Below are 20,975 nucleotides of genomic sequence, written 5' to 3' on the forward strand. Positions count from 1 at the left end.
ATAAATATGCATTGAGTCTCCATTTGTGGGGCCTTTTCCATGTTCTCCATCTACCCTTCTCCACCCTGCTCTACACTCTAGTGGGCTGAGCTGCATGGTTATGTCCAGCCAAAGAAAATAAGTGGCTGTTACAAAAACTTACAAGACAATGTGAGGGCAAGAGGAGAATGAGATCAAGGTTTTTGTTCTCACCACTTCCACCACCTCCCACGGGTGCCTGCCTCCCTCTATAAACGCTACAGCACCTGCCAGGCAGCCCTCTCCTCTTTAACCTTGGGACCCAAGTTTCTGCACCAAACCTTTTTTTTTTTTAACCTTACCCATGCCTTTGCAAATAGTGCCTTTATGAAACACTCTTCAAATTACCCAATTTGAAAACGCCACTTTCTTCCTGCCAGTAATGTGATACAATTTCCACACTGACACTGCCCATGACCAGATTTGTGAGTTGAGAACAAAACCCAATGAGCACCTACTATAAGTGTATTTATAGTAGTCAGTGTTTTTATATGTGTTAGCCTATGTGGTCATCACAAAAACATTTTACAGATAAGGAAATTGGATTCGCAGGCCTAGTTATGTAGCTTGCTAAGTATCACCACACTCTTAAGGAGCGGGGTCAGACTGGAACATAGGTAGGTCTCACCCCATAGACATCTACCTGCTCTGGAAGCTGCTCTGGGCACCCTTAGCTCCAGGAAAAGCCTTGGTAAAGGAACAGGGGTAAGGGAGGGATTAGGGCAATGTCTTTCCACTGATCCTCCGAATTACTAGTGTTTCAGATTTTCGACTGTTGAGTGAATTTGGCGCCCCTAACCGCATCCCAGCCCTTCTTCAAAGGTCAGCCGTACACATTTGAGATGCTTTTAAAAACTCCAGGTTCTTGGAACTGTCAGCACCTACCTACCTTCCTCCCTCCCTCCCTCCCTTCCTTTTCTTCTCTCCTTCTTCTTTCTATTTTTAGAGAGAGAGGGGAAGGGAGGGAGGGGAGGGAGAGAAACATTGATCAGTTGCCTCTAGCTCGTGCTCCGATTGGACGGAACCCACAACCTAGGCATGTGCTCCACCCTAAATCCAAGGAGCAACCTTTCTCTTTGCAGGTCAAGGCCCAACCAACAGAGCCACCAGTCAGGGTTGTGGACCTCAATTCCCATACTCACCACATTGGATTGCAGGATTACTAAGGCCTCACACACGCCTTAGACTGTCAACAAGCTGGCTGGTTGGCAGTAGTGAACGCAACGGTTTCCATAGCAACTGATCCCCAGGAAGTTGGAGTGACCTCAGTCCCGGCCTTTGACTCCGCCTAGCCAGGCCTCCCCTTTGTTCTCTGAAATCGGAAATCAAGATAGCCGCGAAGGTGACGCTGGAACCCTTCGCCTGCTGCAGCAGGGACTAGCCTGTGCACGTCAGGTTCCCTCTGTGGCAGCCCAGGCCCAGCCCATTGCACGGCTAAAGAGCTTTTAAGAGGCAGAACTGGGACACTTTCTCCCCAATTCAGTGGGAGTTTTTCAGCGACGAGGCTTTGAGCAAGTTCATGTGTGTCTGCTCCCTTTTGCTGCTGAGTGGCAGGACTGGCCCTCCAAGCTCAGTTTAGCGGGCTGCTCTGCCCCGTTGGGCTCTTAGGCTGCAGTTGGGCAGCCTGCCGTTAGAGGCTCCCGCACCAGTCCTAACTCCCTCCACAGCCCGTGCAGTTGATCGAATTCTGAAATCAAGTCGCTAAATGATGGCCACAGGTCCCGCTGTCCTGAGAGCGTCCGGGCTCTGCCAACAGGGCCCGAGGAGCTGGGCGCTGCTGCCAAGTTCTCCAAAGTTGAGGCCTGGTATCCTGGTCTCTGGTCTCTGCTCGGATGGCGGCGACCGTGACCCTGGAGCCAGCGAGCCGCTGCTGCTGGGACGAGCCGGTGCGCATCATCGTGAGGGGCCTGGCACCGGAGCAGCGGGTCACGCTGCGCTCGTCCCTGCGAGACGAGAAGGGTGAGCTCTTCCGGGCCCACGCGTTCTACTGCGCCGATGCTGACGGCGAGCTGGACCTGATGCGCGTGCCAGCCCTGGGCGGCAGTTTCGCGGGGCTTGAGCCCATGGGGCTCTTCTGGGCCCTGGACCACGAGAAGCCCTTAGTTCGGCTGGTGAAGCGGGAGGTGCAGACGCCCTTCGTTGTGGAGCTGGAGGTGCTCGAGGGCCACGAGCCCGAGGGAGGGCGTCTCCTGGGCCGGGCGGTGCACCAGCGAGACTTCCTCCCACCCGGGGTGCGGCGGGAGCCGGTGAGCGCAGGCCGGGTGCGCGCCACTCTCTTCCTGCCGCCAGGTGAGCGATCTGCTTCCTCTGCTATTCTGGGGAGTCAGGTGGGGTCCAAGACCCTGTGTGGGATGTTATCTGGCCCGGGACCACGTGATTGTCGAGCTTACCTAAACTGGTCCCCGCGATCCAGGGTGTATTGTGGTTTCTGGGTAGAAGGTTTTCTTTTATGTTTCATGGCATTTCCTGGAGGCCCTGTCACTCCCTTAGCTGTATGCTACAAAGTACATACGACATATATTTACTGAGATAAGCTATGTGCCAGCTAAGCCTCTGAGTTTCAAATACCGATATTAGGCAATGGGTTCTGCCGGTGTGCAGGAGTGACTTTTGCCCCCTTTCACAACAAACTTCCAAGAAAGCTAAAATCCACAGAGGCAGTTCCCCATAATCCAAAACAAAACAAACCTCCCTGGTAGTCCTACCCCCACTATCATTACAACCTGTCAATGTTTTTCAGTATGGGATAATTTTCTCCCCACTCCAGGGGCATCTGGCAATATCTAGAGACATTTTTGTCACAAATGGGGGGGTGGTGCTATTGTCATCTAGTGGGTAGTGGCCCACACCGCAGCTAAACATCCACAATGCACAGAACAGCCCTTCAACAAAGAAATACCTTACTCAACATGTCTATAGTGGTGAGGTTGAGAATCTGTAGTCCAAGTAAAAACGAGGTGCTTGCTAGGTACCAGCAGCCTGGAAACAAGCCCCTTGACCCACTCCTTCCAACCAAACCTTTTACTGAAACCCCCAGTATAGAGAAATGCTGGAGTTGCCACAGTTTACAGAATCCCTAAATGGAATTCTGTGATTCTTCTCTAAAACAAGAGGCCCTGCTTTATTCTTACAATTTTTCAGCAATTCACAGCCTTAGTGACTGTCCACTTAACTGTGAACTCCTGGGGCTGGAATTGGGTCTCACACATCACTATATATTCCTAGAGGCTTGCACAGGGATATAGTAGTAGCTCAATCAACCATACGGACTAATTCAATAAGAATCTCCAAAAGACTTTCATTCATTAAAAAAAAAAAGTCACTCACTATTCAGTCCTAGTATCTGATTTCCAGTCAAGTCTATCTTAAGTGTTAACCATTTCAGTGTCTACTAGGTAGCCCACTTAAAATTTATTGTGTTTTGACTCAAAAGTTTTTGTAAATAATGTAGAAGGGTTCAATCATTGAACAAGTATGTATTAAATTAAGGGCTGTGCTACATACTGGGATGCAATAGTTAGCAAAGTTGGACAGGAGCCTCTCTGAACTTGCAGCCTAATAGAGGATTCAGACATTTATACTTACACCTGTAATAAGTGTGGTAAGTGCCAAGGCAGGGAGGTGCAGGCCCAGGGTACTCATGGTGGGGAGGGGGGGGGGGCGGGGGTTGAAGGGAGGCCAGGGAGGTGTTCCAGGAAAGGAGATCTAAACTTAGGTGTGAAGACTGATCGATCAATGGGTCAACCACGTCAAAAAGGTGGACAGGGGAGAATAGCACGTACCATTTTCAAGGGCCCACGAGAACGTGGTGCGTGTACGGATGGCATTCTTTCAGGCTGGAGCAGAGGGTCTAAGGCATTGGGGAGTATGTTCTAACAATCCCCTATATATGTAGGATGCATTACAGCTCTCAAAGCATTCTCAATTTTTTTAAAGTAAAACAAGAACAGTTTGGTGGAAAATGTGCATTTTATCATGTTATTTCTAATTTTGTTTGCAGTTGGCCCTTGAACAAGATGGACTTTTTAACTGAACAGGTCCACTTAGATGTGATTTTTTTTCAATAAATATACAATCAGCCTTCCATATCCCTAGGTTTTTGCATCTGCAGATTTATTCAACCACGGATCAAAAATAGTATTTTCTGTCCTTGGTTAGGAATCCACAGATGTGGAGGGCTGACTCTATGTATTGTTCTGTGGCAGTTTATATAAGTGACTAGAGCATCTGTGGATTTTGGTATTTCTAGGGGTCCTGGAACCAATCCCCTGCAGATAACTAGGGACAGCTGTAGTTAAGTTTTTGGAGAGTCAAAAGTTATACTGGGAGTTTTGACCTCAGAGGGATTGGCACCCCTAACTCCTGTGTTGTTCAAGGGTCAACTGTACTTAATATTTTTGTTAAAAGATGTGAAAAATTCTGGATAAAATAAGGCATTTTATCCACTCTCCTTTCTCACCTTTTTTTTTTTAATTTTAAGACTTTATTTTGTTTTTAGACAGAGGGCAAGGTGGAGAGAAAGAGAAGGAAAGATCAATGTGTGGTTGCCTCTCACACACCCCCTCCTGGGGGCCTGACCCACAAGGCAGGCATGTGCTCTGACTGGGAATCAAACCCACTACGCTATGGTTCTCAGGCTGGTGCTCAATCCACTAAGCCATACCACCCAGGGCTTTTTTTTGTTTTATTTTCGGTTTTGTTTTTGTTTTTAAGTTAGCTCTGTCCAGGTGATTCAGTTGGTTGGAATGTTGTCCCATACACTGAAAGGTTGCGGGTTCGACTCCTAGTCAGGGCATGTACCTAGGTTGCAGGTTTGAGGTGACCAATTGATGTTTCTCTCTCACATTCATGTTTCTCTCTCCATCTCCCCCTGCCCCCGTTCCTCATTCACTAAAAAAAATCAATAAACATATCCTCAGGTAAGGATTTAAAAAAAGGAAAAGAAAAAAAAAGTAAAAAAGGGTCCTTCTTTTCACCAACACCCCACACCCTCAAATTTCCTTGCTTCCAAAACTTCTCTTTTTTGACTGCCGAAATCTGAAACCCAAAAATGTCTTTTGAGAGTCTAAAGCTTTTAATTTTTGGTACTCTCCAGGTGAAGGGCCCTTCCCTGGGATCCTCGATCTCTTTGGTAGTAGTGGTGGCCTCTGCGAATACAGGGCCAGCCTCCTGGCCGGACATGGTTTTGCTGTGCTTGCTCTGGCTTATTTCAAATTTGGAGACCTCCCTAAATATCTACGGGAAGTGAACTTGGAGTACTTTGAAGAAGCCGTGGACTTCATGCTGCAGCATCCAAAGGTGAGTGCTGGTGCTCACCTGAATGTGGAGGAGAGGCAGAGAGAACACCGGGCTGGGTCCAAAAGCCCTGCCAGGACCCTGGGGGCGAGCAGTATGCCAGAAGCCAGAAAGGCTCCTTCAAAAGTTTTACTGAAAGGATTATTATTTCACCCATCGAGTTCCACCCATCTCCCTCTAATTCCTTAAAAGTTGACTGTTTAGTTCCCATTAATTCTTGACTATAATTCAAAAAGTTGGACTAAAAAGTTACTAACCTTGAGTTCTGGTTTTACATTTACTACCAAGAGGCCTTATGATCCTGAATAAGGCAGTTACACTCTCTGGAACTCGATTTTTCTCATTTATAAGCTTAATGTGAATGCGTAGAGGAAAGAGTTTGACTTTTCCTCTACATCTTTGAGATAACTGGGGATTGTGTATTTGATGATATTAAAGAATCATTTTGTTAAGTGTGATAATGGTATTAGGTTTTTGCAGAGAAAGTTCTCATCTGATAGTGGAAAAAGTTAATTAATTAAAAAATTTTGATAGTGATAATAAGTGGAATATATATTCTGTGCTACTATGTAAAGTTAGAGACCCAAACATGTTAATGTTAAGGAGTAAGATGTTCTGCAAAGTCTACAGGATGGTTTAACTCTGTTAAAAGTTCATGCACTAGTCTTTTAGAAGAGTTGCTAAAACCTAGATGATCTTGAACTGTGATGATTGGTTTATTTAGGGGTGATAAGGGCCCAGGAAAAAGAGACGAGTATATACTATCAGTTCTGCCCTCAAACTTAGGGAGAAGGGGCTTCCTCCTTGGATGCTTTCTTATAGATGGCCACACGCCGGCCTTCCTTGGGATGCATCATGGCCCAGAGGGTGAGGAGTCCGAGAGACCAAGGGGATGTACCCACCTGGAACTCATGTGGCCCCTCTCACCATGCCTTTGGGATCTTGAGCCCCAGAATTCTCTGCCGATCAGCATTGATCCTGCTTCCAGGCCCTATGCTTCTTCTCAGGGCCCTTCAATGTTAATACACCTATGTCTGCAACTTACTGGCTGGGGTGTCCACACATGTATGTGAGAGGCTCCTCAAGGTGCATGGTGGAGCCAGGGGTGGAAGAGGAAGAGGGTGGCCAGGGACCAGGGGTTGGTACCAGGACCTGGCTCTCCCCTAGTCAAGTTCCAATCCAAAACTCCAAAAAGTTCCAAGATTTTAGATTTGAACCTTATCAAGGTAGGAAAAAAAGAATATATTTGATTTGACAGTTTGTTAATTTGATATTTAACTTTTAAATAGTTAGATATAGGGTATATGGGTCTCTGTGTATATTCTTAACCCAGACCCCTTAAATATTAGTAGAGGGCCTGTGTACTAGAAAATCCATTACTTTGCTTATTAGAAGACACTATTGAACTTTGCAGATTGTTGCACGAGGACTGAAAGCAAATGACATTTCAGAAAACTTCTTAGAGAATATAGAATCACTGTTTATGTTCTCTGTTTGTGAATTCTATGCTTATTCATTTTTTTCTCTCTATCCACACCCCCATCAGGTGAAAGGCCCTGGTGTGGGGCTTCTTGGATTCTCCAAAGGAGGTGACCTGTGTCTCTCAATGGCTTCTTTTTTAAAGGGCATCTCAGCCACTGTAGTTATTAATTCCTGTGTGGCCAACACACTAGCTCCTCTGCATTATAAAGATATGATTATTCCTGATCTTGGCAGTGACCTAGAGAAATCTACAACCACTGAGTCAGGCGTTCTAGATCTCATGAATATTTGGAATAACCCACTGGAGGAACCCTACTGCCAAAGTCTTATTCCACTGGAAAAAGCCCAGGGGCCCTTCCTGTTTATTGTTGGCCTGGATGATCATAGCTGGAACAGTAAACTCTATGCTCATATAGCCTCTGAACGGTTACAAGCCCATGGAAAAGAGAGACCCCAGATAATCTACTGCCCAGGAACTGGTCACTGTATTGACCCACCTTATTTTCCTCTTTCTAGATTCTCTGTACATTCAGTATTGGATCTAGCGGTACTCTATGGAGGTGAGCCAAAGGCTCATTCAAGGGCACAGGTAGATGTCTGGCAGCAAATTCAAATTTTCTTCCATAAGCATGTCAATGGGAAAAAATCTGTCACGCTTAGTAAAATGTAACATTATAATCACAGATGAGACACTATTAATAAAAATCCTATTCATACAGCATGTATTGGGTTTTCTAGAGCACCTAGTAACTTTTTTCTAAGACAGCAACCATCTTGGCTTCCTTGTCAGGGCCCACTGGATTCTCAGCCTTTGCAATCCCTTTTTCTTCACTGGTGGGTCTACCCTTTTCTCCCCTGAACTTTATCCAGTGTATAGGCTTAACCCTGACCTTATCCGTAGGACTAATCTTAATCTTAAGCAGGAGAAATGTAAGAAGTACTCGCCCAACTTTCAACTGATGGCCTAGCTTTGGCCTTGTGCTCTTGTTCTAAGGACTGAGATTCTGTATTGCTAAGAGTCCCTTATCCACTTTGGGCCCTAACTGACCATGTTGGGAGCCTGCCCACTCAAGCCCCCTAAGGAATGGACTCTGCCTCATTCTTGCCAGTACGCACACATTCCTAAATGTGTACTCAAGACTTGTTTCCGAACTCCACCTGGGACGTTGATATACTTGGATACAGTAATACCCCCTTATCTGCAGTTTCAATTATCTGTGGTCAACGGCGGTCAGAAAATATTAAGTGGAAAACCCCAGGAATGAACAACTCATATGTGTTAAATTGCATGTTATTCTGAGTACCTCCCTTCATCTCATCTCGTAGGCACTGTGATCTCACATCTTCACAAGACGAAAGGTGAGTTCAGTACCATAAGGTATTTTGAGAGAGCAGCACACTCACATAACTTTTTATCACGGCATATTGTTATAATTGTTCTATTGTATTAGTCATGATTGTTCATCTCTTTTGTGCCCAATTGATAAACTTTATCATGGGTGTGTATACACAGGAAAAAACATAGCATATACAGGGTTCGGTACTAGCTACAGTTTCAGGAATGCACTGGGGACCCTGGAGTGTATTCCCTGCAGATGCGGGGGACTACTATACTAAGCTTTTCTTTTTTTCTTTTTTTTCCAATTACAGTATACTTTCAGTATTTCGTATTGCTTTCAGGTGTACAGTATAGTAGTTAGATAATCATATACTTTACAAAGAGTTCCCCCCAATATTTCCAGTACCCACCTGGCACCATACATAGACAGTATCACAATACTGTGGACTATATTCCCTGTGCTGTATTTTACATCCCTGTGACTATTCTGTAACTACCAATTTATACATCTTAATCCCTTCACCTCCAAGCTTTGCTTTTATTTTATGAAATGAAAGCTTTGCTTTTATTTTATGAGTGAGGCCCTAGGTATCAGTTTCTTCTTTCTAATAAAATATGCTTCACACGTTTTGAGTTGCCTTCCAGCCTAAGAAGCCATGCTCAAGTAGTGTAGAGCTGCATGATGAGGGCTACTGGAAAGTTAAGGGTATGTTAGGGTCCATAATGGAGTCTCCACAAGCCAAATTGGAGAGTTCATATTTAAAGTGATAAGAAATAAGGAACCATTTATAAACATATAGGTTTTTTAAATGACTGTCAGTAATTTTATCTTGAACCTTTAGTGGCTCAAAGCAGTTGAAACCTAAAAGAAATTTAATTGGAGAAACTTTTTAAAAAATCAGAAAATATAACCAAATTCAGCCCTTTGTTCTGCTTTCCTTTGTATACCTAATAGTGTACTTTTGAATATATTTCATCAGAATGATAAAGGCCAATGGAATATTTTGAAAGCAAATACATGTCTTTGTCAACCACTGATCATTGAAAAAATATATGTATAAACCTGCTACATATTTCAGCCAACTGAAAACCACAAAGTATCATGACTAAGCTATTATGTATATTTATTTTAAATGGTTTTTAAACACTGGGAAGATAGAAACTTATGGAGGGCATTTTATTTTTTCAGATGCCACATACAGAGATGCACAAAATCCAAAATTCATGGCCACTATGAGAGTTTTAAAGGGCAGAAATCAATATCTTGAGCTGTTTTTCTAAAACTGGGCGTCAGCCACCTAAACGGTACTTTTCAAAAAACACAGGGTTGTTGTAGGGCTCTACACCAGAATTTCTTGGTCCAGTAACCATATGCTTTCAGTAGCGATTAAAACAATTTTTTTCAGTTACAGTTTACATTTAGTACTATTTTGTATTAGTTTCAGGTGTACAGCATAGTGGTTAGACAATCATATACTTTACAAAGTGTTCCCCCTGATACTTCCAGTACCCAACTGGCACCATACATGGTTATCACAATATTATTGACCATATTCCCTACGCTGTGCTTCACATCCCCATGACTGTTTTGTAACTACCAAACTGTACTTCTCAATCCCTTCACCTTTTTCACCCAGCCCCCCAACCTCCTTTCCCTCTATAAGTCTGTTTCTGCTTTGTTTGTTGGTTTATGTTGTTGTTTAGATTTCACGTATAAGTGAAATCATATGGTGTTTGTCTTTCTTTGGCTCACTTGTTTCATTTAGCATAATATCCTCTAGGTCCATCCATTCTGTCACAAATGGTAAGATTTTGTTTTTTTATGACCATTTATTATTCATATTTTTAATATTTTCTTCTTCCTCTTGTTAAAGAAGACCTTTTAATATTTCTTGTACTACTGGTTTGGTAGTGATGAACTTCTTTAGCTTCTTGTCTGGGAAGCTCTTTATTTGTCCTTCAATTCTAAATTATAGCTTTACTGGGTTGGATAATTTTGGTTGTAAGTTCCTGCTTTTCAACACTTTGAATATTATTTGCCAGTTCCTTGTGGTCTGCCAAGTTTCTGTTGAGAAATCAGCTGACAGTCTTATGGGAGCACCCTTGTAGGTAACTAACTGTTTTTCTCTTGCTGCTTTTAAGATTGTCTCTTTGTCTTTAACCTTTTGCAATTTAATTATAGTGTGCCGTGATGTGGGCTTCTTTGAGTTCACTTTGTTTGGGACTCTCTACAATACCTGGACTTACATGTTTTGCTTTACCAAGTTAGGGAAGTTTTCCATGATTCATTTTCAAATAGGTTTTTTTTTCTTTTTCTCTTTTTTTAAAGTTTGTTTGTTTGTTTGTTTTAGAGAGATGGGAAGGAAAGGAAAAAGAGAGGGAGAAAAACATCAATGAGAGAGAGAAACATTGGTCAGCTGCCTCTTGCACACCCCTAACCTGGGACCTGGCCCACAACCCAGGCATATGCCCTGACTGGGAATCAAACCAGTGACCCATCATTTGTGGAACAACACCCAACCCACTGAGCTGCAACAGTTGCCTATTTTTTCAAATAGATTTTCGCTTTCTTGCTCTTTCTCTTCTCCTTCCAGCACCTTCATAATGCGAATGTTGGTACACTTGAAGTTGTCCCAGAGGATCATTATACTATCCTAATTTTTTTTTATTCTCTTTTCTTTTTGATGGTCTAATTGGGTGCTTTCTGCTTCTTTATAGTCTACGTCAGAACTTCGTCCACTGTACTGTTGATTCCCTGTAATTTATTCTTCATTTCAGTTAGTGTATTCTTTATCTGACTGGTTCTTTTTTATGGTTCCCATTTCCTTTTTTATGCTGTTGAACTTCTCACTAAGTTTCTTAAACATCCTTATAACCATTGTTTTGAACTCTGGTAGTTTGCTTGCCTCCATTTTTATTTAGTTCTTTTTCTGGAGATTTCTCCTGTACTTCTATTTGGGACCTGTTTCTTTATCTCCTCATTTAGGCTGCTTTCTTGTGTTTGTTTCTATGTATTACACGGAACCGTTCCATCTCCTGTTCTTGGTAGAGTGGCCTAATTATAGTGGCCTATTATATAGTAGGTGACCTGTAGGGTGCAGTGGCACAGCATTCCCAGTCACTTGGGCTGGGACTTCAGCTATATTCCTGGTGTGGGCTGTGTGCACTGTTCTATTGTAATTGAGTTTTGATTGCTGTTGGTACAACCACTGGGAGAGATTGATCCCCTAGGCAGATGTGCTGTGAGAACTGGCTGTGACTATAGCAGAGAAGCTGCTGTGCAGGGGCCAATCCTAAGTAGCAGGACTTGTTTCAGTGGGGCTTTGGTGCCTGCTGAGTCTCCCCTTGAGTGTATCTCTCATGGAGTGCAGTTGTAGGGTTGTAATCTGGCATGGTCTGAAGCTGTCCACTGGGTACACTGGCTCTGGGGCCTCTCGGAAGGTGCAAGGTCAGCAATTGCCTGTGCCCAGCCTGGAGCAATCTGGCACAAGCTATATAGAGGCACAAGCTACTGATGCCTGCTACTTGCACTGGGCTTGGAGGTGCCCAGAAGAGGCCAAACTGTGAACAAAGGCCAGCTGCTACTAGTGCCAGGCCTGGGGCCACTTAGCAAGAGGTATGGGGTGCACAGAGGCCAGATGCTGCTTGTTTGAGAGACTTTATGAAAGTCCCAAGGATGAGGCAAGAGAGGCCATTTGTATGGAAAAGCCACAGGAAACAGCTTGGGTGGGTCCTCATATTGGGTGTGGCAGTGTCTCAGAATTATCAGGGCAGGGCTAACAGCCAGGTTGATAGAGACTCAGGTATGGTGCATGCCTGCCCTCTCTGGTGGGGGAGGGCTCAGCAAAGAAACAATGGCCTCTGCCAGCATTTTTGTCTGGGAGAAGGCTGCCCATTCAGCCTTTTGCTCTGAAGCCACACAATTCAGTTCCTCTCTGTCTTTGGCTCCTCTGAGCTGCTGCTCCAGCACTGGAGTTCTCAGGGAGTGAATCTGAGTAAGCCTGTGTATGGGCCCTTTAAGAACTGCCTAGGACTCCAAAGTCCTCCATCTCATTCAGCCACAATCCTCACTGGTTTTTACAGCCAGAGGTTATGGTGACTTTTCCCAGCACCAGAACCCTGGGCTGGGGGTTCTGACATGGGGCTGGGTGGCCTCGCTTCTTATGGGGGAACCTCTAGCCATCCTTCCTGATTTTTAACCAGCACACATAGGTGTGGGACCAGCCCTTCAGAGTCTCCGCCCATCCCACAAGTCTTGATTTGGTTTCTTCAGTATGTCCTTAGTTGTAGGACTTCAGCTTGATTTCAGGTGGTTATGGATGATGGTTGTTCTGTAATTCAGTTGTGATTTTGATATTGCTGGGGGAGGTTCTAAGTACTGTGTTTACTTATGCCGCCCTCTTGGCTGGAACCACCTCAGTGGCAAATATTTTTGAACCGTAAGTCAGTATACATGGCAACTATGATCTTATTTATGGGGTATGTGGGATAAGATATTTGGAAATGAAATTGTTTCCAAAAATTCAAGAATTATATATGTACCCTTCTTCCTTGATACAGCAGTTTAATGGGATGTTTTCACCTGAGTTAATTAACATGCATTTTAATTAGGATAGAATTCTATAGCAGAAAACAAATTTTAAATTACATAAATCAATACAGTCTTCACTGTAAAAGGTTAAAGTAATACAGATAAAATTAAAAATCCTATTAACTCAATACCCAATCCTAGTCTTCTCCTAGTGGTAGTTACTGTTAGCAAGTTGAATTATACCCTTCCAGAACTATTTTAATGCATGTACATACAAGTATTTGTATGAATTAGAAAATACGGTTTTCTTTTCTGAGTCCAATGCCATTTTTAAACAAAAGTCTCAGTGTCATGTAATACATGTTTTTCTGCATATAAAACATACATTTTTAATATTTCTGCCAGGCCACAGTACAACAGAGATTACTTCCACCGGCTGTACATCAGCAGTGCTGCCGCATCTGAAACGTTACAACTTGAACCTTCACAGTCTTAATCGCTAGCAAAAATAACTTCAAAGAAGGAAAAGAATTTGGCAGGAGCCTAGTACAAGCAGCCTCCAAATTTAACCAGGTTTGGGGAACAGTGTCACCTGGTGGCCAGTGAGGTATTTCAGAGGAGGCGACCGGCTGGCCTTGGGTCAGAAATCATGAACTTCTCGTTTTCCTTACTTGAGAAGGGTAGGTTCGGGATGAGCGCCTACCTCCTTCCGACAGTCTACCACAGGACCTCCAAAATTACGAACGACCCAGGGCCCTCCTAAGTCGCCCCTTTTTGCAGTCCCTTGTTGAGTGGCACCCCAGGGACCAGCTCGCGTCCTTTTGCCTGTCCGTCCCGGCCCCGCCTACCCAGCGCCGGGTCCCGCCCCGCCCGGCCCCGCCTCACTCCTTAAAGCCCTGGCCTGCCCTGCGGGGTTCTGTCCCCGAGCTCTGACCGGGCGGTAGTGGCAGGCTCCAGTCCCCCTCTGAGGCTCGAGTCAAGTCCGCGAAGATCCCGGCGCCATGTGGCGATGGGCTCAGGCCGTGCTCCGAACCCCTGGGACCCGCCTCCAGCTCCGGAGGTCGGTGTGCACGTCGCCGGGTTTCTCCCAAAAGGCCGTGACCCTGAGCGTCACGCCCAGGACTGGTCTGGCTGATGAGCTTCTGGATATTAAAGTGGAAGGCCTAGGCCCCAGGGAGCGGGTGACACTGAGGGCGTCGGCTGGTAGCTACCGAGGTCGTCTCTTCCACTCGCAGGCCCACTTCGAGTCGGACGGCCGTGGGAGGCTGGACCTGGCCCGGCAGCCGGCTCTGGGCGGCGACTTCACCGGCGTGGAGCCGATGGGGCTCTTGTGGAGCCTCACGCCGGCCGGCTCGGAGGACCCCTGCCACAGCCAGAGGCCGAGGGGCGTGTTGAAAACTCCCCTCAAAGTGGAGGTGACCGTCCATCCCACGCCGCAGCAGCCGGAGGTGCCGCTGGGACCGGCGCTGGCCTCGGCCCACGTGCAGCGCTGGTTCTCCAGCCCGCAGCTGTCCCGCACTCGGCTGCAAACCGGCAGCCTGCGGGGCGTCCTCCTGCTGCCCCCAGGTGCGTGAGGCCTTTTCTGCACAGGGCCTCTCCGCTGGGCTGTCTTGCCAGCTAATTGGTCATCTTCCCTTCTTTATTTGGTAGCCTAAGTGGCGATATTCATTTCCCTAAGTGGTGGCTCGGATTTCAACTTCAGTTTAATCTGCCCACCCTCTAAATTCCTTAGTGCAGCAGACTCTATGCCTTGCGAGCATCCACTTTGAAGGTTTGCCGTATTAAGCATGATTGCTGTAAAGTTCCTAGCATTAAATGTTTGTCTGCCCGTCTCTAGAAGGCAGAGCTTCGTTGATTTAACTTTTGCTGCTATCATTTCTGGTAGAAATGACGAGAGCAGTGGATACAAATCTGTCTTTCGTTGGTATCTGTTCAAGTCCCAAAGTGAATGAAGTCCTATTATGCTGGATTCATGTTAGGATAAAGATGACTTTTTTTTTTTTTTAATTTACTGATTGAGAGAGAGGAACATTGATTAGTGGTTCCACTTATTTATGCATTCAGTGATTGATTCTTGTATGTGCCCCGATTGGGAATCAACCCACAACCTTGGTGGATTGGGAGGACACTAACCAACTGAGCTACGGGGTCAGGGCAGAAGATGACCTTTTTTGTTGTTGTCTGAGCAGAAGATGACCTTTTTTGTTGTTGTCTGACGTTCTCTAGTGCCTCACAGCCCTTCACCATAATGAAAAAACTTTCGTTTCTCACTTCATAGATCAAAGAACAACTTCTTTTTATTACAAATGAGGAAACCAAGTATTTTAACCAAATCACACAGTTAGGAGATGGTAAAATCAGGGTGCACAAAACTCTTTGAGCTCCAAACTCTAAACCTGTTCATAAGCACAGGCTGTGTAAGTGAAACAATGAGTGAAATATTAAGGTGTTTTTATTTTTCCATGGACAAGGACAACAGTGTGGGGATTACCTGTGGGAATGGGGCATGGGCTGGGGGGGGGAAAGGGGTAAAAATTGGGACAACAGTAATAGCATAAACAATACAATATTTAATTTTTTAAAAAGAGGTTTTTTATTTTTAAGAAAACTTCTCTGGCATACCCCCTACTCTCATGCTCAGGATCCTTACAAACAACCAAGAATCTTTTAAATGAGTGATTTAAAACATTGTGTGTGTGTGTTGGGGGGGGCTTTTTAAAAATAGCCAAGAAGATCCTAGCAAATTTACATATTTGGAATTATTTACTGAATTGAATCAAAATAAGTAAATTCTCAGTTATTTGAATGTGGAAAATCAGATGAATATTTTGAAGCCTGTCACTGGAAAACTCTGTTACCTGAATGAGTTCCGAGTGTATGTTATGACTTTTTCATGGTTTACTTTAGGCTTTCTGGAACTAATCTTGAATCCAGAAATGATTGAAATTTATCTAATTTTAAAAAGAGCAGATCAAGATATACTGAGATATTTGAATGTTAAGAAAACTACCTTATAAAAACCACATCCATAATGTGCACACTGTACCTTTCACTTTGGTGGCCCTAACTCATTTCTGGATTTGAAAACTTAGAACTGGTTTCTGGCCCTGGAATTTTAGGTGTCTTAATTTGGTTTCTGTCTTTATGTTTTTGCCTTTTAGATTTGTCTGGCACTTTTAATTGAAAAAAATACAGAAGGATATTTCTGAAAAGTATTAAGAGGCCATTGGCTGAGAAACTCTTCTCTTGGAAGGATGAATAAATAACACAATCTCCAACATGAATGTTGAAACAGAAATTAACAGATCGACATTAGGAGGATATTAGTTTGACATTTTACTATACATATTGATCACTTTATATTTATATTATACCTTCATTAAACATTTAAAATCGTTTAAACCTAGCCCTGGCCAGATGGCCCAGTTGGTTGGAGTGTCATCTGGTACATCAAAATAAAAAAAAACACAAAAAAACTAAAACACACACACACAAAAACCCTTCGGGTGTTCTATTCCTGGTCAGGGCACATACCTAGGTTTCTGGGTTTGATCCAAGGTAAGGGTGTGTATGGGAGGCAATCCATCAATGTTTCTATCTCACATCGATGTTTCTCTCTCTCTTATCTCCCCCATCCCCCTAAAATCAGTAAACCTATCCTTGGGTAAGGATTTTTGAAAAGTAATAATAAAATAGTTTAAACCTTGTTAAATTATTGGTTTGGTGATTCTTACTTTATCTTAAACTTATTGATAAGTCAAAGGGCCCTTTAAAATGGATATCTTTTTTTTTAATGAGGTATTATACTTTCATAATTCAAAGCCTGAATAATTAGTTGCTTAGATTTACTGGCACACTTGAAATCAAAACACTTTCCATATCTTTGGTGCTAATTTGTTTTTTTTTTTCCATTTTCCAGCAATTTTCTCATGGGGGAAAATATAAAAACATTTTTACACTTACAGCTTCAAAGTAGCCCAAACAAGTGTCTACTTCAACTGCAACAATAATCCTATTTAAGCCAAAACAGACATTTTCTTTTCAAAGTAAATACAGATGTTTAAAAAGAAAAGATAATTTACAAAATTTGACTTAGAAAATGTTAACTGGATATCATAGTCTATTAAATGCTCTGTCACTTAATTCAAGATTAATCCCCTTTCCTGGTTTACAGGAGATGGTCCTTTTCCTGGTTTGATTGATATGTTCGGTGATGGAGGATTGGATGAATCTCGAGCAAGTCTCCTGGCTTGTCGAGGTTTTGCTGCTCTGGCCTTGCCACTTTTTGGCTATGAAGATCTACCTCCAATTATGAAGGACTTAAATTTAGATTACTTTGAAGAGGCAGCTAAATTTGTGCAAAGTCATCCAAAGGGGAGTGGGATGCTAGAGAGAAATGTGCTTAAAATAAAGTCATTAACACTAGGAGAGAGTGAATATAGGAAGTGGTACTAATGGGTCGGAAGGTATCTGTAATACATACCTGCTGAATGAATTAATGGGTAAATAAGCAAGCTATCTGATAAATATATAAAAGACTTTCCTATATATTTGGGGCTTTGTGCCCCCATTAACAATCATGCTTTCTTTTTCTTTCTCCTTGTTCGTCTTTTTCTTCAATCTTCAGGTCAAAGGCCCAAACATTGGAGTGATTGGTTCTGGCAAGGGGGCAGAGTTGGCAGTTTCCATGGCTAGCTTTCTCCCAAACATAGCTGCGGTTGTGAGCATCAATGGTTGCATCTCTAACACAGCTACTGCCCTTACATGTGGTGGATTAATCCTGCCAGGACTGCCTTTTAACCTATGTAAAATCTCTGCTACCGATTCAGGGGTGTATGACATTAAAGAAGCGCTCGAGGACCCCTTGGATCCAGCCTATCGGGAAAGCCGTATCCCTCTTGAAAAAGCCAGTGCCCATTTCCTTTTTATTGTTGGAGAGGATGGCAGGCTTTGGAAGAGCTCTGTTTATGCCGACATAGCTGTGAAGCACCTCACAGAGCATGGGAAGACAAATTTCACTCTTTTAAGCTACCCTAACGCTGGCCACAGAATACATCTGCCTTACAGCCCTTTTTTCTCTGCAGCCTGGGATCCTGTGTTGGGGGTGCCTGTTTTGGGAGGTGGGCAGCTCAAAGCTCATGCTGTTGCCCAGATTGAGTCTTGGAAGATCTTGGAGTTTTTGCACTTGCATCTAGGGTAAATAAAGGCTTACAAACTAGACAGTTTAATTTTGAATTTGCTCAGAACAAATTAGGGGACAGACTGAATTTTTTGACAAATGACAACTGAGATCTGGACTTCTCATGGCATCTGCAAGCTTTTAAAAGAAAAAATACTTCAAGTTCATCAGAGCTTGTGACTTCTCCATGTCTGGTTTGTTTGAGCTTGAACTCAAGGTAATTGCTAACCAGTTTCCAATCTGACATTTACCTACCCTTCCAAAGATTTTTAAAAACTAGTATATGACAATTAGTTGGCTATATCTATCCCAGAGATTTTAAAACTGTTTTGAACAAGGTAAACACATGAATATAGGCCCCTGGTTTTATGATGAGGAACAACTGGGCTATGCTAACTTGTTCGTAACAGTCAGAGGCTGGAATGAATTCTAACAAGGTAACTTGGAGGCTAATTGGTGGCAGACAAGCCATAGAATCCTTTCTGTTGTTAATCAGATTTTGATTATTTTTCTAGTTGCTACTTATTCTAGGATCCTCAAGAAATTCCCTTATCTCTCTGTATTTGTACTTTAGAGACAGGCAGGTTCGCCCTGGCTGGTGTAGCTCTGTGGATTGAGCGTGGGCTGGGAACCAGTGTCCCAGGTTCGATTCCCAGCCAGGGTACATTCCTGGGTTGCAGGCCATAACCCCCAGCAACCGCACATTGATGTTTCTCTCTCTCTCTCTCTCCCCTCCTTCCCTCCCTAAAAATAAATAAATAAAATCTTAAAAAAAAAAAAAAAGATAGGCAGGTTCCAGGTTCTAGTCCCCTGCAGACCATGTCATCAATCATCTGAGAAGGCAAAGCTCCTCCCTTCTGCCTTCTTCCACCTTCACCAAACACTGAATTACAATGTGTTGGATGGGCCTGGACTTGTTAAAGTAACCTTAGCTGAAGTTCTGAGTTTTGATTCTCATCTCTAAGAATTAGAAGTTCTAGCCCTCATGATAATTTTTTTCACATACTTGAAGGGAAAAATTAAGGTACTAATTATTAGTCTTTGATTTTGGTTGATCGGTGGGATCTTGTCAGAACTAAATTTTGAGTTCTCTTGGACAGAAGATGAAGTGCTGTCACCCTAATTTGTAGTATTAATGGTTCCCTCCAAATTAACATTTTAAATTGGATATGTTTTAAATTATTAACATCAACACACACACACACATCCTCCTGATTTGGGGGTTATTCATGTAAGATTTTTTAAAGAGGTTTAAGTTTTCTTTAAGTTTTTATTTTTAATTGATTTTAGAAACAGGAAGGGAGGAGTGAGGGGAAGGAGGGGGAGAGAGAGAGAGAGAGAAACATGGGTTTGTTGTTCTACTTAATTAGGCATTTGTTGCTTGATTCTTTTCTGTGCCCTGTGCCCTGACTGGGACTTGAACCCCACCCCCCGCAACCTGGTGTATCAGGATGATGCTCTAACGAACTTAGCCACCTGGCCAGGCACTAGAAGAGGTTTATTTAAAACAGACCAAAAACATAGGGGAGAATTTGGCTTTTTAGCAAACAACTATAATGAGAATCATAATCTGTGAAACTGACTTCTGAAATTTGCTACAATGCTCATTCTTTTTTTAAAATTTTTATTTATTTATCTATTTGTTTTTAGAGAGGGGAAGGGAGGGAGAAAGAGAGAGAGAGAGAAACATCCATGTGCAGTTGCTGGGGGCCGTGGCCTGCAAAACAGGCATGTGCCCTGACTGGGAATCGAACCTGTGATGCTTTGGTTCGCAGCCCAGGCTCAATCCACTGAGCTATGCCAGCCAGGGCAACAATGCTCATTCTAATTTGAATTCATAATGACTTAATAACCTTGAGAATTAATGACTATTAGGTGATAAATTTTTTTTATTTTAAAGTATATAACTTTAGCTGTTTTGCTCAAACTCTAATCATTTAACTGTGACATGTTTTTTCTTCTTTTATTCAATTCACATTCTTGTTTAAATATCAAAGACTTCTTAACATATTTGCTTTTCTATCATTTCAAACTATGTGTTTTACCTATACTTTTTAAAGAGTATGCTCAATTTTCTGTATTTGAGGACACTGTTTCAATAATAATTTTAACCTTTCTCTCAACTTTCTGTTATCCAGGTCTGCAACAAAAGCAAGTGGACCCAAAGCTATACTCTTTGGTAAACAGCTTTTGAGACCTATTGTATCATTTTGAAGGGCTTAAAAGAACAAAGAAATGATCCAAGTTATATACTTCTTTTTATTTCCCCGTGTGAAAGTTTTTAACCTTTGAGCATGTGAAACTCAAAATGTGCTTGATAAGAAATGTATCGAGATATTGTGGATTAATTTTCGGAGACAAGGAAATTTCTGTTTATATGGTGGTAAATAGCTTATGTACTGGTACATAAAAGATATTCATGGCAATGAGTGCAACTGGAAAAGCCGGTGTTCGTGCTGCCTGTCACCAACCGGACCTGACAAGTATGTACGGGGTTTGAATCTCTACGGTGCTTTATTCAGATGGCTGGCCATTTGAGAAGATGGCGGGTTCACTCTCTAACAGACCGTCTTAAACTTCATTTTCAACCAACCCTTTCTATAGGGAGAAGAAAAGTGTAGGTAAGGGGATTGGAATTCAGGGGAAAGGTTAATCAGATAAAAAGCTACAGCATTCTTTCATCTGTGTCCTGGGCATCTCACCCTGGAGCGCAAAGGCTCAGATACCTTACTGACTGCTTGCAGTCCTCCTGAGGCACAAAGGTGGAGCTGCTTATGGTCTCCTGGAGTCAGGGTGGGTCATACCTTCAGTTCCTGGAACAACAGCTTTTATGTGCATTCATTACTAAGCTTATTAGCTATTATCTGAAACTAAAATTTTTCCAACATTTGAGCCCCCCAACAGGAGGAAATAGAATTAATATTCTGAGTGAGCATAAAGATAAAATTGACTTATTAGTGATATTACACCATTAATATCAATTCCTTATGGTGTAATTTGTAGTTTTGAATAAAAGGAATACCCTACTGGGTTATGAGATATGTTTAAGGATTAGATTCCCATTACAGCTACATCAAGAAAAACAGATTTTTGCAGGAGAGGAAGAATTCCAACTTGGAGAGGGGTGGAGG

The 20,975-nt window shown here is 43.1% G+C and overlaps 2 protein-coding genes across 3 annotated transcripts; both read left to right on the forward strand.

Moving 5' to 3' along the window:
• Positions 1–1,211: 1,211 nt before the first annotated feature.
• LOC114492667 (acyl-coenzyme A thioesterase 6-like) lies at positions 1,212–20,487 on the forward strand. Of its 2 annotated transcripts, none has more exons than XM_036011901.1 (3): positions 1,212–2,307; positions 5,114–5,316; positions 19,983–20,487. In XM_036011901.1, exons 1-3 carry the CDS (start codon positions 1,851–1,853, stop codon positions 20,025–20,027), a joined length of 705 nt encoding a protein of 234 aa, XP_035867794.1. In that variant the 5' UTR covers positions 1,212–1,850; the 3' UTR covers positions 20,028–20,487. The 2 variants fall into 2 exon arrangements, with proteins under 2 accessions (XP_035867794.1, XP_028362913.1); XM_028507112.2 differs by lacking the exon at positions 19,983–20,487 and adding an exon at positions 6,860–7,516 and having other exon boundaries at positions 1,369–2,307.
• Positions 13,558–17,132, forward strand: LOC118497488 (acyl-coenzyme A amino acid N-acyltransferase 2-like). Its single transcript, XM_036011905.1, has 2 exons — positions 13,558–14,231; positions 16,840–17,132. Exons 1-2 carry the CDS (start codon positions 13,667–13,669, stop codon positions 17,118–17,120), a joined length of 846 nt encoding a protein of 281 aa, XP_035867798.1. The 5' UTR covers positions 13,558–13,666; the 3' UTR covers positions 17,121–17,132.
• Positions 20,488–20,975: the final 488 nt, after the last annotated feature.

Source organism: Phyllostomus discolor, chromosome 1 (genome assembly GCF_004126475.2).
Source record: "Phyllostomus discolor isolate MPI-MPIP mPhyDis1 chromosome 1, mPhyDis1.pri.v3, whole genome shotgun sequence".
Lineage (NCBI taxonomy): Eukaryota > Metazoa > Chordata > Mammalia > Chiroptera > Phyllostomidae > Phyllostomus > Phyllostomus discolor.